Here is a 27,350-nt window from a genome sequence, read left to right on the forward strand (position 1 = left end):
CCTTGGATAAAGCTGATGATTCCACGGAGTGCAGTGACCAAATGCTTGTAGCAAGGTCAGTGAAACGATAAACAGGCTTCAACAGCTAAAAGAAACAGTCTCTTACCAGATTCTTTGATATTGCGGTTTACTGTTAGCAGCAGAGGTGTCCCGCAGTGATGATTGGTTATAGCGGGTCCCGCTTCTGGTTAGATGACGAGTACTGTATTAGCCCAAAAGCTCCGTGCAACGTTTGTATTTACATTGAGCTTTTGAGCCACTGGTTGGAAATTGAAAAGAATGCAATATATAATTATGGCTATATTTGCATGGTTTGCAAACATTCACCTGCCCTTCTGGATAGTATTCTGTCACCTATGGATGACTGTGCTGTATATGGCTGAAACAACTTCCAACTGCTAACATATGTCTGTGTGGTCTTCCTAGGACAAGTTCTACAACAGCTGGAGAAATATTAAGAGTTTATCCAGTAAAACTTCGCTATTCAATATTGATTGTTACCAACTGCCACCCGTCGCCCATATTAGCTGCTGTCTCCATGGCAACCCACGCCGTCAACATGGAGCTGGAACTGTCAGAGGAGGAAAAGGCGTGGCCCTGCTAGAACTGCGAGCAGGTGCTCTCATAGGGCGTGTCGTGGGAGGAGCTACCTCTTGTCAGTGCTATGAGCCTTGCACGGCCGGGGGCGGTGCTAGTAGTGGGTGGGCGTGGTTTAGGTAAAAGCGGCATGAAAGGCGCGGATGATGAACAGTAATAACAGTGTTATATCCGGGACATCAACTATTCCCGGGGGAGATCTGCACCGCGGACCACCTGCACCTGAGGTATAAGCACTGCTGCGTTGGGAAAGGCATTATATGGGGCTCTGCACAGGCGGAGGAGGCGGCAAAGATGTCTGGGACTTGTAGTTCCAGCATCAGGTGAAGGGCTACATGTATCCTACCTCAGGTATAGATGTAGGCTGGGCATGCTGGGATTTGTAGTTCCAGCATCAGGTGGAGGGCTACAGGTTTCCTACCTCAGGTATAGCTGTAGGCAGGACATGCTGGGACTTGTAGTTCCAGCATCAGGTGAAGGGCTACATGTATCCTACCTCAGGTATAGATGTAGGCAGGGCATGCTGGGAGTTGTAGTTCGAGCATCAGGTGGAGGGCTACAGGTTACCTACCTCAGGTATAGATGTAGGCAGGGCATGCTGGGAGTTGTAGTTCGAGCATCAGGTGGAGGGCTACAGGTTTCCTACCTCAGGTATAGATGTAGGCTGGGCATGCTGGGATTTGTAGTTCCAGCATCAGGTGGAGGGCTACAGGTTTCCTACCTCAGGTATAGCTGTAGGCAGGACATGCTGGGACTTGTAGTTCCAGCATCAGGTGAAGGGCTACATGTATCCTACCTCAGGTATAGATGTAGGCAGGGCATGCTGGGAGTTGTAGTTCGAGCATCAGGTGGAGGGCTACAGGTTACCTACCTCAGGTATAGATGTAGGCAGGACATGCTTGGATTTGTAGTTCCAGCATCAGGTGGAGGGCTACAGGTTACCTACCTCAGGTATAGATGTAGGCAGGACATGCTTGGATTTGTAGTTCCAGCATCAGGTGGAGGGCTACAGGTTTCCTACCTCAGGTATAGATGTAGGCAGGGCATGCTGGGATTTGTAGTTCCAGCATCAGATGAAGGGCTACAGGTATCCTACCTCAGGTTTAGATGTAGGCAGGGCATGCTGGGATTTGTAGTTAGGAACAAACTGAAAAGCCACAGGTTACCTACATCAGGTATAAACGTAAAAAGAAACCCTCGGTTTAGCTGTAACCAGCCTAGTTCAGTCTTATAATGTATCTGTACTACTATAGACTGTCAGCTCTGTGGCCTAGCATATCCAAGTCTGCTGCACAGAAGTGCGTTATGCAAATGATATGCATAGCACTCCTCCTTATAAAGGGGGTATTCTAGTTATTGCCATACATAGAGGGAGCTCATATTTATCTCATGTTATTCAGATCTATTTCAAGTACTATATAAAGCATAGATCTGCCCTCAAAAACTACTACAGTCTGAAATGACCCATATGAAACGGGGTAGAGATTTCATCCAACATGGCAAGTGTTCAGAGTTCATAATGTAACCAAAAAGTATTGTGGGCGGCTATGAACTGAAATCTGTAGATGTGGAGGAAGGTGCTGTTTTCTGACTTGCATTGGTGGGCATGTTTTAAGACTTGGGGCAGGGTTTAAGTAATGGCCCCATTGTACCCATACAAGATTGACATGAGTTCCTTCCAACAACACTCTCATCCCCTGTGTCAGTTGTAACTTGTGTGCTTGTTTATTCCCCTGCAGCGCTGTTTAGTTTTTTAAAACTTTTTCTATCTTTTGCTAAATGGTCCCACTACCCAATAGAACTACCCCCTTTACTACAAGTCGTCAACAGTTGCAATGGAGGTGACAATACTGTGTTTTTAGTTAGCGTACAACGGGCTCTGCTCCACTCTCTAGATGAACTTGAACGTGCCTCACTATATATAGAGATATATATCTATGTCTTCGGTCGTGTGAATAATCAACCTGTGCACATATGTTCTGTGGGAGAGTCTAATGTTCAGCGCTGCATTGGACTGATTTATTCTAACCATATATTGTTCATGACAGACAAACGGTCCAATTGGAGAACATCTCGCCGGGCAGCACTCCGGATTCTATACATACCAGACAATGGGGTGAGTATGGTCGCTTCTCCCGATCTTTAAAGGGGTTCTGTGATTGTCACTGCTAATAACTATATATACATAAAAGAAATGTCATGTTTGTGTCACCAGGTGATCCATTGAACTCCTGTAAATATATATATATATATATATATAATTTTAAGTTCTGATGTTCTTTCTTATAATCGGTGAGTTCTGTTATCATCACTTAACCGCATACTGTAAACTTATATAGATATTAGAAGTCGTCATGGATTTCTCTGACCTTGATAAAAGCACCTGAAGCCTCGTGTTTTTATTTGGTCACATAGCTTGTCTTTGATTGGTAATACCTATATAATCTACAGTAAGTGGCGATTTAATATAAAATATAATTATAAATATTATTTTATAAATCATATTACTAGCCATATAAAGGAAATGAAAAAGAGGAAAATATTTTATTTATTTAAAGTGTAAATGATTGTTTTGTTTGTTTTTGTATTTAGCGATTTGTCCTGTGAAAATGATCTGGAGGAATTGATGCATCAGATTGACATCATGGTGAACAGTAAGAAGGTGGAATGGGAGAAACGGGTCCATGTACTAGAACAGAGACTGGAAGCTCGGGATCGGGAGCTGACAGAAGCCAGAAGTGTCTTGGCGCAAAAAGACTGCGAGGTAACCGCGCAGCAGTGCTATAGTGGTCAGGGCTAGAGTACAGTATGGGCAGGGGAGATCTCACCCCTTATCAGTACTGCATGCCAGTATGTTCTCACCTGCAATTCAGCACCTGGGTCATGTAGTGTTGCACTTCCATCACCTTGGTTGACTCTTACCAGGACTTTTCATTAACAACAGCTGGAGAGCAGAATATTTCCTCTGTGCTGTAGGCGCTAATGGGAATATAAAAATAGGGCAGGGTGCAGCTTTAAATATTTTCACAGCTGTGTTGACATCCATGGAAAGGTATGGAAGTTCACTTAACTCACCACTACATAATATCATCATTTTAAGGAGTATTTGACTAGAGTCAGATAACTTTTTGTATTCAGTCTTCATCTCCTGCTTGTCTGTGTGCGTCCTGTTTTTTTGTATTGATCAGATCATCAGAATGGTCACAGCAGCAGGATATGAATGTGCTGATCTTGTAGGAGGCAGTGACCTGTCCACTCCTGTGATTGGTGATAGTGAGGACAGGGCTGCGTGTGACAGGGGCAGTGACATGATGTGAGGAGGGGAATGGAGGCATCAGGAAGTCACAGACTGAGAGTTATATAGTGGAAGGAGCAGTGTCCCCCAGCAGCACAGTGTATATCAGGAGATGTGTGATGTGTTAGTGAGGACAGGGCTGCATGTGACAGGGGCAGTGACATGATGTGAGGAGGGGAATGGAGGCAGCAGGAAGCCACAGACTGAGAGTTATATAGTGGAAGGAGCAGTGTCCCCCAGCAACACAGAGTATATCAGGAGATGTGTGATGTGTTAGTGAGGACAGGGCTGCATGTGACGGGGCAGTTACATGATATGAGGAGGGGAACGGAGGCAAGGAAGAAGCCAAATCCTAAATCTTAGATAGTAGAAGGAGTGGGGTCATCAATAGCAGAACATAGTGTTTTTAGGCTCCTGCCACATTGTTGCAGGAATGTGTTAAACTGACCTCCTCTTTATTTAAATAATTTTCTGCCATCCTGGATAGATATAGATAAAACCAAGCCAAATAAGAACACACCTCTCAAAAGTTAGATATTGCTAATGTTAGTTAAACCCTATGTACTACTGGCATGACCTGTTAATTATGTATATCTCTAATGATTTGTTGCATGTCTAGAACTGAGTGTCTGTATTGCAATCAAATGTATAATGATAATGACACATGCATCCCAATAGTTATTTTGAATTTTGTTCAATAAGTAGTTGAAGTAATAGTGTCATTGTCATGTCTAGTGATCTGTAATTGTTGTGGTTAATACGCTGGTGCTCGTCATTTGAGTAAGTTGTCTTTAGAGAATGTAAATGTTGCTGGTCATTGATGAGAGGACATCTCTCTGGGGGGGAAACAAAAGTATAAGACCCTTCTGGTAAAGGGTGACTGTTCATGTATATAACATACTTCATAATCTGGTAAATGAAAACTGTATAACATTACAATCTATTCTTCATGTGTCAGATTGGAATCCTCTCAAAGAAGCTGGAACAAGCAGATGAAGCTCAATGTGAGATTGTCCAGAACAACGAGAGACAACTTGAATCTCTGAAAAGTCAGGTAAAGGTCTTCGCTCCCTGTACTCTGCAAACCAGCTGTTCTTGGAAGCCCCAAAGCCTCTTATTAACGCTCCCCAGGAGATGTGGAAGTGACCTCAAGCACCAATACATAATGATCGCTGCTGGCATCGATGAAATAACAGGCGCTGTTAAAATCTTGGCGCCCCAAGAGGTGCTGGAAGGGCCTACTCCAACCGGGTGTAGCGTCAATGGCTGACTGTGAGCACATTCCCCTTCTTTTATATGATCTAGTACCAAGGCGATGATCCGGGTGTAACTGACAGCTGGAAAGTCAGGTGGAGCTGGGGACTGTGTGAATAGGGGTAGATGCAGAACAGGAAGCGCTGTAGATTATTATTGTAGCAGCATCATATATGGATTTTGGAGGCCACCGGTGGGATGGAAGACCACATAGTCTTGTCAACTATTGTAATTCTCTACTATAAGAATTCAGTACAAAAAATGCAATCTTATTAAACTCCTCACTTTAGTTTTAAAAATACATTTAGACTACAAGACTAGAGTTGAACAAAAGGAGAAGCTCCGGTCCACTAGGTTGAAAAGTCCAAAATTTAAATATTTATTAGTTATTCTTAAAATATAAATGTCTCTACAAATACAACCTATTACGGCGAGATATTAAAATAAAGACTGGGACATGTGTGAAAAGTAAGAAAACGGTGCTTTAAATAAAATGTGTTCAGCCTGCGGGGAGCTTAAGGTTGTATCCTATATTAAACTTTCAGATCAGCTGCTGAGCTACAGCAAATATTATTACTCTTTAAACCATTGCCACTTGTGTCTAATTGGGTTTCCTCTCTTGCTGGATGGATCATGTGTACTGTTTGGATCTATTAATTCATTAGGTACATATGATGCAAAATAGATGAAAAATGTATTGTTTTCTGTTTTGTTTGTATTGTTTCTGTTAATAACTATAATGTAATACCAAAATGGTCGTGTCATGGTATTCAATGATCATTTCACCCTCTAAAAAAGATAAATCCTTAGAGGTAATGAATTCTCCCTCCAATAAATAGTGTTGTATAAGAAACATCTATATTTTATAGGGTGTGTTAACACGTTTGCTGATCTCTCATATTACATTTGCATACCTCCCAATATTTCACTTGACGAAACCGTGACACTTAAAGGTTCACTGTAAAAGACCCACGTATGTCACTCTTTCAAAACACAGTGCATTAGGTACTGCAAATAAGATCACCTACAGTGGAGACCATTTACAAACTCCATTAGCTGTCACTGTGCACCTCCATTTAGTGCACTAGATATCAGCAAAAGCAGATAATTACATCCTCCCATTCCCGGTTACAGGACTTTTTTCAGGCTGCACCCACTCTATGGAATTCTCTCCCTCATACAGACTCTCCTCTGGTCTACAAACTTTCAAGCGTTCTCTGAAAACCCACCTCTTCAGACAAGCTTATAATATTCCTCAACCATCCTCTTAACCTCGCTACATTACCCTATTACCACCCGTTACACAATTTCACACAAGACAACTACCCCCTGACCAACATTGTTGTGTGACAGGATCATTTAGCTTATGAGTCACTTTTACCTTTGCAGTCTGGCTGGACCGAAATGCAAAATGTAGACTTAACCTCATGTATCAAACTCCCATTGTCCAATAGATTGTAAGCTTGCGAGCAGGGCCTGCTCACCTCTTTGTCTGTTTTACACAGTTTGTTTATTAGTTTACTGTGTTTGTCTCCAATTGTAAAGCGCTATGGAATATGTTGGCACTGTATAAATAAATTATGATGATAGTTTGCAGGGGAGCAGAAGTCTGCGCAGGCTTAGAGAAGGTGTTGGATGGAGTAAGAGCATTTCCTTGTCAACTACTAAGCGGGCGTACCGGGGCACGTTTTCTGTCTTATGCTGCAGTGAAGTGTGGTTCTAGGCACTCTCCAAGCACTTTAATAACAATCTTTACACACTCAAAAATGCCACCTGTAATAAAACCAGTCTTAATGTCCCTTCATTCGTAGCATTACAGTGATAAATGATGTTAAATAGATGAGTATTGTAGTAGAAAAACACATTTTATGGAATAATTGGAGTGACTAAAGTATTAGGAGCTTGGAATTGTGCCGTATAGAGTGCACCTCTTCCGTCTGTACACACTTCTAGTTTGTGGAGAGGTCTCCTGAGATAGTGCAGGCCAGGGGTGGCCAACCAGTCAGAGACAAGGAGACAAAAAATATCTATAGATACGGCAAAGAGCCAACTTTACCTTTTTATATGTGTGTATATACTTATACACAGTATAAACAGATGCATACTGTATCCACGTACATTGAAAATATTACATCATTTACAATATTTTGTGAAGTGAAAAGAAAATATCACAATCGCCAAATTGGCAGCGGTCTGCACCGCACAGCTCTTACCTCGCTGCTTCGTACAGCGTAAGAGGGTTCAAAGGGTACTTATAGTCTCTTTACAGTAGCTCACACTGCTACCGCATACACAATAAGCAGTTGAAGTGGGGATAAAAAATAAAAAAAAGTCATAAATGGCTAACATGCCCCTCGGACCTCTTCACATGCCCCTTATATACCCATCATATCTCCCCACACACCATCAAACTTAACCAAATGTCCCTTGTATGTCCATCAGACCTCCCCACATCTCCCCAAATGCCATCAGATCTCCATACATGCCAATCCGTTTCTTCACATGCTCCTTACCTGTTACAACTCCCACACTTAGCAGCTGGAGCCCGCGCAGAGGAAGGAAGGAGAAGACTCTCCTCCTCCTTCCCTGATTGGATAATCGGTGACACTCTGAGCTCCCTACATGTTGTCACTGGATGCTCTCGCGGTCACCCAGAGCTGCAGTCATGCCAGGAGCCACATTTTAAAGCTTAAAGAGCCGCGGGTTGGCCACCATTGGTGTAGGCGCACACCTTAACTGAATCACGGAGGCACACCTTTTACAAAATCACCTTTTTGTGTTGCACCTCATACGTGAAGCCAAGTAAAGGCAGTCATGTTATAGGCTGAACTCCTATTCATGAAAATTCAGCACGGTGGCTCAGTGGTTAGCACTTCTGCCTCACAGCGCTGGGCTCATGAGTTTGATTCCTGACCATGGCCTTATCTGTGTGGAGTTTGTATGTTCTCCCTGTGTTTGTGTGGGTTTCCTCCCACAATAAAAAAAAACAAAAAAAAAACATACTTGTAGGGGGCAGGAACTGATGTGAGTGAGTTCTCTAGCGCTGTGGAATTAATGACCCTATATAAATAGCTGATTATGATGAATATCCAACAGAACACAGTGAACCTGTGATGTCACTAGGACAATGAACCGATAAGTTTGTGCCTCAGTGATGTTACTAGTTTCTCATGAATTGATTGGCTGCATTCTCTTATTAGTTGGGAATTGCTTCCTGCACTTTGTTTAGTCTACAAGTCAACTTTAATATGGGAGGTATTGGCTGCTTTGTGTCCTGTGAACAGTTGGACATCATGTAGAGAGAAACTATGAGCTTTCTGCTGTCCGTTACTGTTCTATGGACAATCAAAGTAGCTGCTCCTTAAGTTCATTTTCTTTCTTCTTTTCATAGCTGTGTAATTTAAAGAAGAATTATGAAAAACTACATTACTATCATGTAAAAAACCAGAAGCACAACTGTATGGAGGCTTCTGCAGACCATGAGAAAAGTCAGTGTGAGCTGCGGTGGTTGTTTCAGAAGCTTGAGGTGAGTGGAGTTACTGCATATATGTCTTTTGTGGTATATAACAGAACAACCCCACATTTTCAGATTACTTTTATTTATTCGTTAATAAAAATCCAGTTGGTTGGTAAGGATTCTTAAATATTTACCAATAGAAAGACAGTTGTTGTCAGCACTTATCCTTAACACTGCATATCTGTGTGTATCTTAACAAAATGACATGAAGTATTGGTTCATGTTTTGATCAAAACATTTAAGCCTGCATCCAAGCTTCAAGGGATTAAAATGCAGTTCTAATCGGGTGCACTCGCCTCCAAGGTATAGGGGTTTACATCTAGCAAGACCTGCATATAATGAGGTGCCCTTGACGCTGGGATGCAGGCTTAACTGTTTTTATCTAAATATGAACCAATACCTCATGTCATTTTGCTAGATACACACAGATATGCAGTGTTTACGATAAGCGCTGACAACAATTGTCTTTGTTTTGTAATCATATATGGGCATTTCTATTGCCATGCAGCGGGTACCATATAGAATATGGGATGCACCCGGTGCAGGATTATTATTTTTTTCTCTGCTTTTATCTTGAACATTTCCACCCCACTCGGTATTGTCCAGGGAGAATTGTACAGGTCTTGCTGTTTGTTCCTGATGGTGTTAAGGCTCTAGGACTGCACACACAGCTTTCCTTCTGCTCCGTAAGCTAAACGATGATGGACAATTAAATATTATGAGGTTGTTTCATCTGGTGTCCGTACGATAATAAAGAAATGTGGTACACAGCTAGTCTCTGACAGATTTAATGCTACAGATCCCCACGCTCACCCGGAGCTGTTTTACGACGTGTTTGCTGTTTATTGCCGTTAATAGCTTTGAATCATTAAGTAAATAGTTATTTTGAGTACAGCAATTTACAGAGTGTTCAGTGTGGAGTATCTCGCAAGGTGATTACTGGCAGTGTAGCCGTAAATAATCCTCGTTTAGTGAGAACACTGATATTTCCAGACTAATTGCACTAATGACTTCTTGCCCTCCTGATAATAATCATACACAGCCCGAGTATAGTAATACAAAGTAGCTGTAGTTTTGTACAAGGTCTGACGTAACTCTAGGAGTCCAGAAAGGTTGGTTGTAATATTGGTTGGTTTTTAAGAAACTGGCGGTGGGCCAAGGCTAGGAAGACATATCTCGTTGGCTGGGGGGCAGTTTGGGGAATTTTGATCATGGAACATAATGTAGACGCACTCTTGTTTGTGTAACTGTGCCACAAAATACATTGGGCCTGATTCATTGAGAAAAGTAAGGCAAAAAAAGGAGTAAGTTTTCTCCTGGACAAAACCATGGTACAATGCGAGGGGTGCATATTAATTTGCTCATTAGATAAATACTGACTGTTTTTTCATGAAATATAAAGTTGACCTAGGACTTGCCTCTCCCCAAATATAAATCTGCCATCACATTTTAAATTTACCTCCAATGCAACATGGTTTTGTCAAGGTGCAAAGTTCCTTCTTTTTTTTTTTTTTTTTCCCCTCTTTACTTTACTTAATAAATTGGGCCCATTGTGTTTTTGTTTCTTGGGTTCACCCCCCCCCCCCCCCCACAATTATTTGTTTAATTATGTAATTTATAAGCCAACAGTGTTTCTTATGGACCCACTCCCCTTCCCCAGCACAGTAATATTACATCTGGTGCTTTCTAGACATACAAGGTAGACACAACTGCAGACATGACAACAAAGGGCAAGGAGGACACTGGATGGATCTAGTAGTTCTAGTGGCGGAAGAGATCTGGTAAGGGCTCCCCTCACATTACCATGACAGGGACTTCATCACTATGTTGGGATTGGGAAATACTTTCGCATTGAGCAAACTATGTTCACTTAGAGCACAGTGTTGTGGTGATCGGAGGGTCAGGAACTCCCTTAGTCTGTTCATTATACTTTGTGTTCCTTCGTCTGTCAGTGACAGCCCAGATCCAGCGACAGCCGTGTGCAGCGTCATTAAAAGGAGGCCTAATGAAACATTGCTAATAAATAGAGACCTCATCCTGCTGTAAATCTACTTCATGTAGTCCACAAGTAGTTAAAAAAATATAAAATAAACATAGATATGTTATGTTTTTGTTTTTATTTTTGCAATGGCGATAATAAGGAATCAGAGGATTGATGTGTCTCCTGCAATGTCAGCACTAATAGATTCAGTGTAACCGGGATCTAATTATAGCTGAACCTATTAGTGCTAGTTAGATTGAAGTAATTACTGATGTGCATGCTACTAATTGATGAGTCTTTGTAAACCACCTTTTCTGTATTCTTTCTGACACAGGAATATAAAGTGCAAGCCAAGCGGCAGGAGAAGCAATGGATGCTGTGTCAGAATAATTTAAAAACCTTAAATGAACAGAGGAAAACACTAGCCGAGAAATGTGACTTTTTCCAGGTAATCTTCCTGCTCCTAATCTGTTCTGTTGGGGGGCTTCAAGAAGAAATATGTTTTAGTCTTTGTATGCTAGGTGACTGGTTTGGATGGTCCGTCCCCTGCTTACGAACATATTATTCTTAGTATTGTATTTCAATGACAACTAGAAACTGCAAGACTTCCTCTCTGGATTGTTGTAAAAGGCCTTCTATTGGCAGAAGAGAGAATCTATAATATAAAAGCCTAGCGGCGTGTGTTAGTGTGTGTGTGGAAAAAACTATTTTCTCAGAAAGGGCTCATCCAATTGACCTGAAATTTGGTATACTGACATTATTTGACAAAAAAATTAGAATAGTGAAGTCAGTTAACTTCCATCATCCCCCCCTTCCCCCCGTGGGAGGGGTAGTAAAGGCTAAATTTACGAGTTGAGGGGTCAAACTCATTTTCGTGAGGTTATTTTACCTCGTGAACACACATTAAAAAGGGCGCTTGCGTTGGGAAGTAACGCTCTTCCCCTGAGGAGGCCTGGGCTAGGCCCAAATGCATGACAAGAACCTTTTTAAGACCTTAAGTAGCTTGATTTGACTAGAATGCATGAGTATCATGCACGGGTTAACTTGTGTGCTATATTAACTGAAAGCCCCATTTGCACGCTGCAGAACAATGTCATTATTAACAGTGGAGGTGTTTGTAGACTGTATAACTGTTGTAGTGGAGGGTAGACTGTACTTTTCTTACATGTCACAACATTTCTGGTTGGTAAGAAGCTATCTGCGTGCTTGTGGTATGTTGTTTTTTGGTTTTTTTTTATTATATTTTGAGGTTATCCACAAGGTTAGCACAATACCTCCCAACTCAAGTTTGTTGGGACAGTCCCTAATCATTGGCCTCGAAAGGAGTAGGGCTTCTGCAGAAATGGGTGGACTTTCTCCTACAAGTGGGTGTTTTAGGGGGGTATGGGCAGGGTTTGGACAAACCAGGGGCGTGGGGCTTATTGTGTCCCTATTCTCAGTGTGAGGTCCAGGTAGCTGATTTCTCTGTGAAATTGAAGTTGAGCCAGTTTATGGTAATGTATTCTCTAAACCATTGCAGAAGTCTGTAGCTGCCGTTCCAGGCAATGATGTCATCATTGTATCTATTAAATGATGAATGCAGGTCCTGACCTTTATCATTCATAAGAGGTTAAAGTTCATTTGTAGAAACTGGATTCATGGAGATACTTGTGAACCTCAGCTTGTAATGGAATTAATGTGACTGACTCACTCCATTGATTTTGATGTGTGTTCTGGTTTATTACGGATTAAAATTCATAAGCTCCTTCCTAATGCAGCAGATATAATTCCTGGCTTGGATCTAAGTGCAGTGTCAGCTCTACATACAAACTGTCCTGTATATCGCTGACCAGGTTAAAACAATCACTTGGTGGCTCGGAATGTTTGGATACTTCTCGGTTTCTGATCTCTCTTATGGGTTGCAAAGCATCCGAATTATTTTGAAACCTCTTATACAAGTTAAGTAAAGTGTTGCAACACAGCTATTATTACACATACGAACAGAATAGTATTTATGGCTTTTTTAAATCCTTTTAAATGGATACATTTGTAATATATACAAATTTCATCCATAGTACATTATCTCATAGCTATGTGTCTAAAAGTGGGTAGTAATTGAGCACAAATAAATTTCCATATTAATGGACGTCTTTTGCCATAGGACAGTTTATATGGTAAAGGTAAAATGTCATATAAAATGTTTTGTGTTTTATGGTAGATTTAGAGCATGGTGCTGTTGTCGGTATTCATCAAAATGTGCAGCCAAGTTTTTTTCTGTTGTGCCGACTTGGAATCTCCATGTGCACGGTCATCGTGTTTCTATAAGAGTTTTGCACAGAAGTGAAGATCTTCTTCCTTAGGCTACCTAAGGCTAGGTACACATTGGAGTTTTTTCAGCCATCTATCGGGCCAATCAGCCGATAAACAGTCGCTCAGCCGCATATCGCGTTGGTGTGTATACTCGCACGATGAACGACAAAGTGCCGATTGTCGTTTCATTTGGTTGGTCGGCATGTTTAATAATCTCCTTCCGATCATGCAGCGTGTGTGCACTCACTGACCACGATCTCCGTAGAGCTTAGAGTCGTGGTCTTTTCAGCCGATGCCGGCAATGAACATGTCCCGGTGGCTAAATGTAGAAAGTGTTGTAGATGGAGTAATCTGTTCATTCTGAGACTGAATATTTAGTTTGAGTCACAGTCATGTGAAAAGCTATAACAAGGTAGTTTTAATCCGTGTGACAGGAATGAGTGAATGAATGACTATTGTTCTGTCATTCTATAACCGACTAGAGGACCAGATGAAGAGCACAGATCTGAAGGCAAATCGTTTGTATTGTGTAGACAACAGATTGGACCGAAAATTGTCCAGTGTGTACCTAGCCTTGGCTTTAAACGACATGATCAATTAATACTGAGACAGCCGTAGACCGGAAATAGAAAGAAAGTCTGTAGTTCCAAAAATAAAACTGCAAGAATAGTTCTAGAATCCGATATCTCTTCTAAGATTCAATCCAAATCAAATTTAATGACCATATTGTAAAGTGTGGGTATGCTTTTAAACATTTAAAGAGGAGCTGCTGAAATTGTGTTTAAGAATTGTATCATCACCATCATCCATTCATTCATTCACTCATTCACTCATTCATTCATCATCTTAACAATTAGTTTTTGACACCCTTTAACTTCTTCCACCTTCGCACCAATGAAAACTGGATTTCTTTAATCCATTACATTTTTGTTTTGCTTGTGTCATGATCATTATAAAATTAGATCTGTGAACCTAGAGACACAAGTCAGTAATTCCATTTAAAGTTTTTTTGGGGGGGTTTTTTTGCACTGACCTCAATAGACACCTTTTCTTTTGCCCTTTGCTTTCACCTCCTTATATTTACTCTAAATACTCCAATCCAGTAATTATTCTGCTTAGTGAGCAGAAAGCTTTTGCATTTTCATCTGTCTAATTGGCACTTGGGGTGTAATTATTTTCCCCGGCGATGGAGAATACAGTGTATAATTGTAATGTGATGTCTGGTTGTATAGAAGCAGTCGCTGAGCTATCAGGAACAGCTGTCCAGCAGGACACAGATGCAGGATCCAGCAATTACCAACATCCAAAGTGAGAGGAGAAGACTGAGATGCCAGCTTGATGCTTCTCAGGAGACGATCGGGGCTGATGGGCTCATCATTGAGAAGCTAAAGTCTACTGTAAAAGAAATCACATTAAGCAGGGACTCTCTGAAAGATGAAAAGCAGAAGCTCTTACAAGGTTTGAGGAACTGTCAGCAGCGGTGCCAGGTAACGAAATTATAGAACACAGCACATAAGTATCAATGGTCATAACTTGTCACTTGTGCAACCACAGTGTTACCCTAACAGACTCTTACGGGTCAAATATCCAGCTCTTCTGTAATGGAACATTTACCAAGTTCAGTGCTGACCTTACAGGCTGCCAAGTACGTTTCCTGGCTGCAGGATTCTCCATGTGACCTAAAATAAGAGTCACAATTGAAAGGATGTTTTAGTATTTATGAGAGGAATGTATTTGTATTGCACCTTTCTTACTAAAATGAAGCTATAGTCTGTAAAATATTAGACAACATTGGTCCCCTCAATTTATTTCACACAGAGAGTCGCATAATGTTCAGTGTGTATTGAAAAACATTACTTCCCATTGATGGGGCATTTTGCAACTCCCACATCGTGTTAGAGCAGTGTTGGCTAACCTGTGACACTCCAGGTGTTTGTGAAACTACAAGTCCCAGCATGCTTTGCCAATATATAGCAGCTTATTGCTGGAAGGGTATGCTGGGACTTGTAGTTTCACAACACCTGGAGTGTCACAGGTTAGCCAACACTGTGTTAGAGGAACTTGTCACCATGAATTAAGTGTCTGCTTCAATATTCTATATACTGTGAATCTGTATCATGGAATCTATTTGAGATGCTTTCATTTTATTACATTTTGGTACATCACTCGTATCAAAGTCTGGTTGTTCTGTCTGATCAACAAACGGCTGGATCTGTCTTCGATTTGTCCTCCTATATGGGTAGGCAAATAAGACTGCACTGTTTTGTGCAGTAGGGCAATTATTACACACAATGATTTGTCACTGGCCAATCTCCTTTTCAGACCAAAAGCCGTTCTTGGCTATTGTTTGTGGCTCGTGGAGGCCTCGCATGTAGCGGCTCCTGAACAAGCTCCTGAAGTCCCCTGCCAAGGAAGGGGACTTCCCAATGAGTACTATTGAAATTCTCAGCATGTTAGGTGTTTGCAGAAAAGATTTTGGTCTTGTGGTTACCTGTCTAATGGGCTCTGTTCAGACCCGCTCTCCATCACTAGCATGTGACACGGCTCTGTCCAATTGGAGTTTGTTAGACATTAAAGGGAACACATGGTGATGGATGGTAGCAGTACTGGCATCCGCTGATAACCAGTGATAACCAGACGGCATAAAGTAAAGCTGAATGATAGAAGTAGTAACAAGGAGACAGTGAGGGATGTAAAGAGAACATGTGGACGTGGTCCTGATTGAACAGAATATTTAAAGGCTGAAATTTGGGGATGGCCTGATGGGACTTAAAGAAAGTAGTTGATTAGATAATTTGATGATGACATTTGCCTGTGAGATTGTCTGTCTGAAGAATCTCAGGGTGTTCTCTGTGAAACGTGCACAATAAGTAAAGATTATGGCATGGCTGGCTAGTCTTGTCATTATCCTGCTAGTTACAAAAGTCTAATAATGGCCCAATGCCAACATAAAAACGTTTTATTTATTTAAATGGTTACTGATTGATTATCACATGTTTAACAGACTCGCACATTTTAAAATATAAAATCAATTTTTGTTTTGTATCGTTTGACCCCTCCAGAGACTGGAGAGTGAGCTCTCTGAAGCTACAATTGAACTCCAGGCCCGCGATGACCTTTTGAGGGCTGTGGAGTTGGATCAGAGGCAGATACACAAAGACATGATGCAGTATCCGAATTCACAGGCCACTAAGCTCAGGTAAGCACCATGTTATGCACTGGTGAAGTATCACCATGTTTGCCATGTACATGCCCATTGTGATAAGTATTGCACAGGGGATGGCTTGGTCGGATGCAGTGTATTGAAAAGACCACCCTTCTTCCAGTCCTTTGACCAGAAAGGGGGCAGCGGGGTTTACAACTACATTTTAGGCGCACAACCTTTAGTATGTGGCTGATATTAATCATGTCGGAGGACTGCTGCGGTGTAGAGTTTGGATAACCCCCCCCCCCTCCTTTCTGATCTAAAGACAGGAAGAGGGGTGAGCTTTTCCACCTAGAGTGTACGGGTAGCCGAAGATGTGCCCCATCTGTTGCTCTGGTGTAGCAATGTTACTGAAGCCCTGTACATTGGGAGACACAGGGGGCCAGTGCATATTTATTGTGATGGGGAGCGGGAGTGGTGGTTTGAAAACTTGAAAATGTGTAATATATCTATGTAGCGGGCGGTTCTGATGCCGACCGCTGACTGATGGGTAGCGGGCGCCTCTGAGGCCGCCGTTGGCTGATGGGTAGCGGGCGCCTCTGAGGCCGCCGTTGGCTGATGGTTAACGGACGGCTCTGAGGCCGCCGTTGGCTGATGGTTAACGGGCAGTTCTGAGGCCGTGGGCGGTTCTGAAGATGCAGTGTTTCTATAAAACATGTTTCTATTTTTTTTTTTTTATTATGAAATGGCAAACCCCAACAATCCTATAATATAGTGACCTCCAAACACTCACAACTTACATCGTATTTCTATATTCTGTAAGCTACATTCATGTTGTAAATTGTGATGGATTTATTTCTAATAAAACCTCCACATCATAGCAAAGCTTAATACATAATGAGATGTATGTACTGTTAGTCAGATTAATCATTTTTAAGTGAGATTTTTTTAATATATATATATATATATTTACCGTTCAGTTTCTCGGGTTCAAAAGTAAATGAAGTGACCGTAAAGCAGCTTCTTGTCATATTTCATGAGAAAATACATTTTATTTCTGTATTTCAGCTTTCCAGAGTCTGATTTACACACAAAGAACAGAACATCGAACAAAGAGAAGGTTCAGAAGAGGTTACAATTGTCTCCTTGTAAAGATCAGGTAATGTTACCGCAGGAGAACTGACAGCGCTGAGGGCGGTGCTCATGGTATACATTTACAGCTGATATTTATTCTGCTTAATTTGTTGAAAGGTTGATATTTTCATAATCAATTCCTGGACACGCAGACTGTTCTGCAATGTGAAGTCTTTGGCTGACATTATTTAGATACAAACTGCATAAAGAGATAAAGCATACTGCCAATATTCAGGTTTCAAGAAATTATATTTCAAGGTAAAGGGTAACGTCATTCAAAAATGATCTTGCCCAATTAAAATAATTAGTCTGAGTACTGTTGGAATAACTCCTAATGCTTGAAATAGAAATTTTACTGAAGAACGGTAGTTGAACCTCAAACTTTGCAATAGTAGTCATGTCTGAGTCTTCAACTGCTGATTTCAGGAAGATGTCCTATTCCATATATCAGGACTTATTCCAGTTGTCAATGATTTTACCTTTTTCACACATTTTTCGTAAAATTCTATAACCTTCACTCAGATATACTGCCTCCAAGTCAGTTTATAATTTGTCACAGTGGAGACACCCACTTTGTTGGAGAGTGCATTAGGACCCTGTGACAGTACTGATGCAGAAGACACATTGCGATTTAGATGACACCACACTATATAGAGGGTTTTACTTTAACCCCTCCCTTCCTAATAATACCACTTCGGGGGTGGTCCCTCCCCCCACCACCAACTGTCTTTAGCAGGTTCCTGGCACTTGGATATAGCCGAGTCTTATGATGATCATCAGTGACACTGCTGGGCTCTTCCATAGCCCATTGTTCAAAGCGGGGCCTAATTTGGAGAAAGAAAAGTTTGCATACAGAGGCCAAATAGTAGAACCCCCAAGGTTCTGAGGAAGCCGTTGGCTGATTGGTTGGTAGCGGGGTGGTTCTGAGGAAGCTGTTGGCTGATTGATTGGCAGCGGGGTGGTTCTGATGAAGCCGTTGGCTGATTGATTGGCAGCGGGGTGTTTCTGAGGAAGCCGTTGGCTGATTGATTGGCAGCGGGGTGGTTCTGAGGAAGCCGTTGGCTGATTGATTGGCAGCGGGGTGGTTCTGAGGAAGCCGTTGGCTGATTGATTGGTAGCGGGGTGGTTCTGATGAAGCCGTTGGCCCATTGATTGGTAGCGGGGTGGTTCTGAATATGCAGTTTGTTTCTCTAAAACATGCTTCTAGGCCCTGTGTCATCCCATATGAAGTGTAAATAGATTACACCGGTTGCGGCTCATTGTAATGTCCTTTACTACCCTTCAGATCACATTGTTTCTGCGTTTCATATACCACATACTCCAGTCTTCTACTACTTTGATGAAAGTGGTAATGTTCTACGTAGATCCATGTCCGCCTCAGCAGATATTTGTTTTGGGTTTTGACACTGTCCTTACTTATATATTAAAATAAATAAATGATTAGCATACTCCTTTGTGTCCTATTTTATAATGGAATTCAGTGATGTGGTAATTGCTGCTTAGTGACAGATGGATGTGCAGACTGTGTAAGACTCCGTCATGTAACATTAATGGGTTCTATGAATAAATAGTTAGAGAAGATAAGTTCTAGTGATCTGTTTGCAGGAACAGCTGTCTGACAGTGGTCTTTAATTTCAATGACCGGTAATGGCTGGAGAATGTAATAAACATACATGCAAGTTCACTTTTACCAATACAGGGCAAAGTTTATTATCATTATCATCATCATCATCATCACCCAATAAGCAAGAATCCATTTTTTAATCCTGAAATAGACATGTTTAAGTGTCCAATGTCTAAAAATCTTTTAGGACTGTTGCTTGCTATGGGAGAGATAGACATAAAACAGATAAAGAGGCGCTAGTAATTACTTGATTAAAAAATTATTGACATTTATTATTATAAACATATACCAGGAACATATATTCCCTAAATAGGGATTTTAACAAAGGCTCCTATACCTTGGGTAGAGCAGGTAAAAAAATCACAGCACTATCAGCTATGAGCACTCGGACAGCTATGAGCACTCGGAGTTTATTGACTTTTATTAATATTGGTTGTCATTTCAAATAACTGTCCGAGTGCTCATAGCTGATAGTGCTGTGATTTTTTTACCTGCTCTACCCAAGGTATAGGAGCCTTTGTTAAAATCCCTATTTAGGGAATATATGTTCCTGGTATATGTTTATAATAATAAATGACAATAATTTTTTAATCAAGTAATTACTAGCGCCTCTTTATCTGTTTTATGTCTATTTGTCTTTTGGTCTAGGTTTGCATCCTAGCGATCAGGGGCAGCTGTAATTATCTTATAGGTCCTATCTAGCGCCCTAATACTATTTGTACAACTGCTATGGGAGAGTGCGGTTTAATTAATTACATCTGTCCGAAAGCCAAAAAAAACACAGGAAATTGGGCTACGGGTACACGCAACTTTAATTAGCCCCCATCATTCAGAAGATCCTATGATGTCAATGATGCAATGTTTGAAATGTTCTATGTAATGTCAATGACATCACTCTACATCCTCTGCCGCATGTCGGTAAATGATGGTACACCTACGGCTTGTGTAATAATGTCTACTTAGAATGACACAACCCCGAGGGTCATTCACTAATATTAGCGTAACGCTGATTAGACAAGAAAACAATTGGCCACGTTGGTAATGTAGTGTCCTGTCACCCCCAGAGTAACTTTGTTAGCACAAATGTAATTCATACAAAGCGAGGGTAAATGTTACCCTCGCTTTGTATGTAGTAGTAGGTCCCAATCTATTGGTTAATATAGATTGGGACCTACTACTGGTAAATATGATGTATTTGTAGACACTATGAATATATTGAAAAGCATTTCTTCTTGAGAGCCTTGGTCAGACTTTCTTTTGCTATACTTGACTACAAGGCCGTTGGTTTTGATCCCTCCACTGGTGTTTCTCTTATTACCCGAAGCCAGAAGGAGACTGCACAGGAGGACCCGATCTCTCCCGTCGAGATGTGCAGAACCGTTTTATGGTCAGGTCTATTGAAGAGGATTGTATCCTGCTGAGTGAGCTGCGGCTAAAACCTGGGGGCACATCTGTGAGGCATAATATGAATTGGGGGGGCGGCACAATTATGAGGCATAATATGAATTGGGGGGGCACAATTATGAGGCATAATATGAATTGGTGGGGGCACAACTGTGAGGCATAATATGAATTGGGGGGGGCACAATTATGAGGCATAATATGAATTGGGGGGGCACAATTATGAGGCATAATATGAATTGGTGGGGGCACAATTATGAGGCATAATATGAATTGGGGGGGCACAATTATAAGGCATAATATGAATTGGGGGGGCACAATTATAAGGCATAATATGAATTGGGGGGGCACAATTATGAGTTTTATATAGTCAGTTACTAAGATTATAATACACATCGATGCCTATACACCGAATGTTGGTAAGAAAATGCAAAGATAAAAATGCTTCATCAGTCCTTGCTCCGCAGAGGCGGGGCCTGGTCACGCATATCGCGTCATCAAGGCCTGCTCAATTCACAAGGAAAGAGAAGCGGTATCCAGGGGGGTGGCCAACTCTCGCGGGAGTCCAGGGAGGCCCCACTTCCATTCCAGGACACTAGATAAGCATGATATTAGTTCAACGCCCACGATGGATGCCCCCACATGTATAGGTGACTGGTGTGCTTTAAGTAAAAAGTAAACATTGCCTAAAACTCACTGTATATTTAAGATATATAATCTACCAAAAATTGCTATTCAGACAGCTTGGGTGTGACCATACAGAGTGATAAGAGTATAAAAAGAAATCATCTGAAATAAGAAATAGAAACATTGTTCATATCATTATTTTATTTATATTGCCGCAGTGTGATAGAAATATATGAACCTTGTGTTTTGTATTAATATCCCATGGAAATCTCTATAACTCGGATTTGTGGCCAATCTTGTACATGGTTTTGTGTTCTGACAGGTTGAAAAAGACCCCTCTAAAGTCGCTGACCTGGAGAGGCTGAGGGCGGACATCTCTGACCTGACTGCAAAGCTAAATCGGAAAGATGTCACCATAGCAACCATAAGCCAAAAAGTGTCTCGCCTGGAGCAGGAGCTGGAAGTGAGAGAGCATGAGACTGTGCACAGACAGGTTTGTAAATTACATTTGGCACTTATACGCTCTTACCATGTTGTGCTCCATCCACTGGGGTGAATTGCAGGTGCCTGCAATTTTAAAGTTTTAAAGAAAAAAACTGCCGTGCCACTTATAACCACCAGGTAGCGATGCAGAGCCCGTCCATTCAGTCTTACATTTATTCATTTCATGATTATAGATGGGGCATTCTAAGAAAGCACTCTCTTTTGTTTGCTTAGGTTCTTGGTTTTTACTATTAGATTCTCTTAAAAATATATTTGTTGTGAATAATAGACATTTTGTTGTTTGATGCAGGGCCGTAACTAGGGCTGTGTGAGAGGCCGCAATGATGAAGTGGGGCGCAGTTTATAAATATTTTAGGCGCTAAAATTTTACACTACGGCTCTGGTTTGATTTGTGGCTCAGACACGGTTACAGAATTTTTCTTGCATAACGATGACTACACGAGCTTAGAGTGTGTTCAGATTGGTTTGGCAGCTGTATTTTCTTCCATCCACACGCGTTCCATAATAGCCCTACACGCCCCTCGGACCACGCGCTCCATAATAGCCCTACACGCCCCTCGGACCACGCGCTCCATAATAGCCCTACACGCCCCTCGGACCACGCGCTCCATAATAGCCCTACACGCCCCTTGGACCACGCGCTCCATAATAGTTCCGCACTCCACTCAGACCGCAGATCGGGAGCAACCAGCTGGGGGCTGACTGTTGTCCACCACTACATTAGGATCTGGACATTCAGCCTGATTGTCAAACTACTGGAGCGTTTACTATCTGACTACGTTTTCATTCGGGACTGATTAAAGTCCAGTCGGATTTCAGTTGTCCTCAGCCACGTACATGTAGCGATTTTTTTGGGCCAATTTGGTCTAAATTGGACAAATTGATGCAATTGTTACGTGTGGACAGCTTCACTGATACACAAGTGAGAGAGACTGAGTTGATTGATGGACTCTGGGGGCTAGATTTACTAAGCTGCGGGTTTGAAAAAGTGCGGATGTTGTCTATAGTAACCAATCAGATTCTAGCTGTCATTTTGTGGAAAGTACTAAATAAATGAAAGATAGGATCTGATTGGTTGCTATAGGCAACATCCCCACTTTTTTCAAACCCGCAGCTTAGTAAATCTAGCCCTGGGAGTTGGCTTTCTCCATTATTTACTTGAGACTGATTGAGCATAGTCTGTGGCTCTTCAAGAGGGACATTAAGATAATCCGAGAGGGACGTGTCTTATCAGAGAAGAGAAAATTTAAGTTGAAAATAACAATATGCATTTTCTGGGCAGTAGATGGTGTCAGAAGCTGCTTGTACATGGGCAGATGTATCCGGCTGGCCTCAGCAGCCAGTGAGGAGACTTAGTCCAATATGGTCACCCACGTGACTGACCAAATCAGATGGGTGACATGAGGCCCAGTAAGTGTGATAAGCAGATGACGGCAAACACTGGCAAATCGCTCATCGTCTACTTGATTTTCTGCCTGTCCCAATCAACAGCTGAACAATTCACATCTCAACTGCTAGTTGTTTTGGGTTCAGACAAAGCAATTTTAGTGTCCCTTTTTTTTTTTTGTAAAAATGACCTATACTTTATGGAGGGTTGACACATATGTCCACTTTTATAAATGTTTGAGTGGGTTTGTTTCTTACATTTGAATCCCCCCCACTTCATTTGACTTCAATTTCACATCTAACTGCTTTAAGTTGTTGGATACACTCTGTCAAAGAGTACCTAACAGTTATCTGTAGTTTAATCGACTAAAAATGTTTATAGGGTTAGTTATATATAACATTCTAAGATGCATTTTACGGAAGTGACATCTCTGTTTGTCATATTATACTTATCAAATAGGATATTAAATTCTTTGGAGTGAATACATAACCTAAACATCACAGATTTATTTGGAAATCTATATCTAGAGGTTTAAAAACAAATCCTTCGGTCTCTTGTTCTTTCCTGGTATTGCCGGAATAAGGCTGCCTGCACACATTGATGTGAGTGGGGAGGGGGGGGGGGGGGGGGAACATCTGCATGAATCGGATACAGGTTACTTGTAAGCTGCTTCTTGTTGTCACCAGATCACCAGCTATGAATCTACAACGTCCACTTTAATCTCAGTCCAACACATATCTGAGTCACCTTGGTAGGACAATATTTGCTAGTTCACAAAGGGTTACTGTCCGTTTTGCTGCTCGCTCTCATTCTGACACTGACCAAAGTAAAAAGACAGAGCTGTCAATTATTGTGAGAACCAGTACAGCTGTAATTGGGCTGCATTCAGCGGACGTGCCAACATCATCCTAACAATACTGTATAGTGATTTGTGAGAATAAGCAAACCTTTGATGCCTAGAGAGCAATATGTAACTGGGTGAGAGACTGGATACATCCCTGGCTCTCCGCTCCCCCTCGCCTTCTATGTGTATCCACATTCGTCAGTCTGTAGAGAGGCTTGGAAGCCTACAAAGTAACATGATAATTTATATGGCTATAAAAACAGACAGGCGTGATGAATTACCGCGTGTCAGGCTCTTCTTCACAACATCACTCGTTCAGCTGAATGGTTCATATCTTCAGACATCTCCTTGGCAGGTGCAGGGTGTCTTTCATCTCTGTGTAGGGTGCAATGTATTGGGGACAATTCCGAATTCTTTTCAGTAGAACTTTGATTTCTTTGCTCATAAAACGTCAGTAGAGAAGAAAACACAGAATGTGCTATTTTGTACAAACACCAGTCTTATTAAATAGAACTTTTTAACTGGAAAATAAAGGAATGCTTGAGTGTAGTTTTGGTGAAGTAGCGGCTCATCTCTGTATATTTATCAGAGGACTTAAAACATTACCTTTTCAGGGAAGCATCAGATCATATTACGGGCCTGATTCAATAAGGCACACAAAACGAACGTGAATTGCATTTTTTATTTTTTTAAAAAAAAAAACAAAAAACGTATGGAAAGTGGGCATAGGCACGTCCGTATTCAATAAGGATCGCCTATAAAGATATGTCTTCTCTGACAAACAAGTTAATTATGTGGAATATAAAGTCCAAAAAAGAATGCATGGGAAAAAGAAAAAAAAAAATCTATTCATGTCACCTGTTAATAATAATATAGTTTTTTAAAATATTTTGTCATTAATGGCTAAGTGTTTTGGGTTTTTTTTCCTTCCAGAAAATACATTTATTAGGATGTTATGAACGCCTACTGTACATGCATACACAGCGGTCACTTACACCTAACTTGTAGATGGAGCAAGTGATACGACAGTAAAACGCTTATCTTAGTGATGCCCAAAGCTTGGATCAGACACTGCTGTGTGCGCTTGAGCTTGGCAAGTCCTTACTGTACATTGACTACCTGCATACGCCCAGTCCACTCCCCGTTCCACCCATGAAATCATAGGCTGTAGTAATTGTCCTTTGCACTCGAAGATGAATTGGACGTTGCTGCGTTCTCTGGGGTGCGGTTCAAGGTGATTTTACACAAAATAGGGAGGGGAGCTGATGGTGTAAAAGAATCAATGGTGTTTTTTGTACTGCGAGGAGATAAGGGTTTTAAAGTCGGACTGTTTGGCAAGAGAGAGGACAGCGTAATAGGTTAAGAGGATGAATTTGAAATGGATAAACTCTGTGTTGAAGCGTTATCATGACTTATTCTTCAGTGACATCCCTTGATTTTAGTGCATTGACATTGCATGATATTGGTTCAGCCTACAAAATAGCTTTTTCCTCTGTGTGTAAGCAACAGGTACACTATAAGTGCTTTTATCACATTAGCTTTTTTGCAATGTCTTTTACAAGCCATGTAATAAGAACAACCTGACTGTATTGTTAGTGCTTGTAAAGTGCAAAGTCAGATACATTGATTCCTACGGTCACATGGCTTCCAACATTTCTACTTTTATACATGGTGACATTCCATGCAGAGCTCCCAGTTATGAATCAAGCTACAAACATTTGCTGAGTTCTATGCCTTCACAACCTACATAAATCACTGCTCCCTACTCTGAGTTCTATGTGCTTTAAATACAGACCTGTTGCTATAAGCTACAGAGTCAATAAAAGCTTTAAAGTGCAACTAGATTTTCTCGGGGGGAATTTCCAGCAGAGAAGCACCAGGTTAGCGCTAGGCTAACCCTAATCTCTCTCTCTCTTCTCTCTTCTTCTTCTCTCTCTTCTTCTTCTCTCTCTTCTTCTTCTCTCTCTTCTTCTTCTCTCTCTTCTTCTCTCTCTTCTTCTTCTCTCTCTTCTTCTTCTCTCTCTTCTTCTTCTCTCTCTTCTTCTTCTCTCTCTTCTTCTTCTCTCTCTTCTTCTTCTCTCTCTTCTTCTTCTCTCTCTTCTTCTTCTCTCTCTTCTTCTTCTCTCTCTTCTTCTTCTCTCTCTTCTTCTTCTCTCTCTTCTTCTTCTCTCTCTTCTTCTTCTCTCTTTTTTTTTTTTTGGAGTGTGGGAGGAACCCGGAGCACCTGGAGGAAACCCACGCAAACACGGGGAGAACATACAAACTACTCACAGATAAGGCCATGGTCGGGAATTGAACTCATGACCCCAGTGCTGTAAGGCAGAAGTGCTAACCACTGAGCCACCGTGCTGCCCATGACCAATAAATATTTGTCTTCCATATTGGTAATACAGCTGGTGGAAACCAGGGAATTTAATTCACATGAGATTGCAGCCTCTATTCACTAGGAACCAGATCCATCACACGTGTGCCCTGCAGTGTCACTGGTTCCTAGTGCATTAATAGGTAGGTATTAGTGCAACACACAACGGCTGCCTCCACAGCGTGTAGATGACAGACCAGCTTTAATGACCGAGAACAAAACCAAGAGGAGAGAAACAAAGAGGAGAGACAAAACCAAGAGGAGAGAAACAAAACTACAGTATGGTTTATTGTGATCAGTATTCAACTGGGTAGAAAATAATGATGTGATCAGCTCCTCTTCTGTGAGATAAGTCTCCCTTTTTTATACAGAATTGTATGTATGTTCATGAACATAGCCTAGAATACTGCATAAAAACTAAACATAAACGCTGTTTTTGTCCCCTGTGGGTTATTGAATGACTAGAAGGTGTAATATTATGACTTGTATATAATATCTTGTAGGTGTTGAAATCTGCAGAAGAGTCCATCCACGCGGACCTTTGTAGTGCGTCCCTGGAACCACAGCAGGACAGGCCGGAGAAGTACTGTACCAGCGCTCAGGAGATAGAGCGCGAGAAGCCGGAGAGGAGGAAAGATGATCTCTGGCAGAGAGATGCCACCAGGGCACAGAGCCTGGTACAACAACACAGGTACACAGCGATGTCTTCCCACTAGGAGTCTGGTAACACGTGGCACTCTATCTGTCGTGTAACTAGGGCACGGTGTGAGTCCTAACAGTCTATGGTTTTAATTCAGTAACCACTGCAGAGCCAATAGCTTGTGTTTTAGACATTTACTGACATACATAAGAAAGTGATCGTTGGGTGTTTTTATATCGACTTAAAATTTCAGCCTTACTCTGTTCTATATGCTGCGAGAAAATACATTTCTATGACCTAAATGATGTTTATTCTACACGACCAGTTTGTTTATTGATAGATTCCGTGACTATTGATGTGGGACAGACTTTCCAAGAAAGCTGGGTATGTGTAAGGAGCAACTGAATCATTATTTTCTTATTAACTAAGAAAGGTGACGCACATCAGTCCTACTTGGCTTTAGCACCACCTGCCATTGCAGGTTTTGTGCACAAAATGCTTTGTAATGTCATAATACATTACACTAGAATTGAAAATTATTCCAGAAGAGGACTTTGGGAGGACATAAGGGAATTTATCGGTAGAGCCTGCACTAGTGCTGCATGTAACAGGAGCAGTGTCATGATGTGAGGATGGGAACGGAGGCAAGTGGGAAGCCACAGACTGAGAGTTATATAGTAGAAGGAGCAGGGTCCACCGCAGCACAGAGTATATCAGGAGATGAGCGATGTGTTAGTGAGGACAGGGCT

The 27,350-nt window shown here is 41.5% G+C and overlaps 1 protein-coding gene across 1 annotated transcript in view; it reads left to right on the forward strand.

The window, feature by feature from the left end:
* The first annotated feature begins 682 nt into the window (after positions 1–682).
* DEUP1 (deuterosome assembly protein 1) overlaps positions 683–27,350 on the forward strand; it is a 37,027-nt gene continuing 10,359 nt past the window's right edge. Inside the window, exons 1-11 of the mRNA XM_075198727.1 lie at positions 683–824; positions 2,646–2,713; positions 3,190–3,361; positions 4,851–4,946; positions 8,538–8,672; positions 10,979–11,092; positions 14,166–14,420; positions 15,996–16,132; positions 17,147–17,237; positions 21,187–21,357; positions 26,465–26,652. Of these exons, the coding sequence (XP_075054828.1) occupies positions 741–824; positions 2,646–2,713; positions 3,190–3,361; positions 4,851–4,946; positions 8,538–8,672; positions 10,979–11,092; positions 14,166–14,420; positions 15,996–16,132; positions 17,147–17,237; positions 21,187–21,357; positions 26,465–26,652 (1,511 nt within the window). The 5' untranslated portion in view covers positions 683–740. The remainder of the gene's footprint in view (positions 825–2,645; positions 2,714–3,189; positions 3,362–4,850; positions 4,947–8,537; positions 8,673–10,978; positions 11,093–14,165; positions 14,421–15,995; positions 16,133–17,146; positions 17,238–21,186; positions 21,358–26,464; positions 26,653–27,350) is intronic.

Source organism: Mixophyes fleayi, chromosome 2 (assembly GCF_038048845.1).
Source record: "Mixophyes fleayi isolate aMixFle1 chromosome 2, aMixFle1.hap1, whole genome shotgun sequence".
Taxonomy (NCBI): Eukaryota; Metazoa; Chordata; class Amphibia; order Anura; family Limnodynastidae; genus Mixophyes; species Mixophyes fleayi.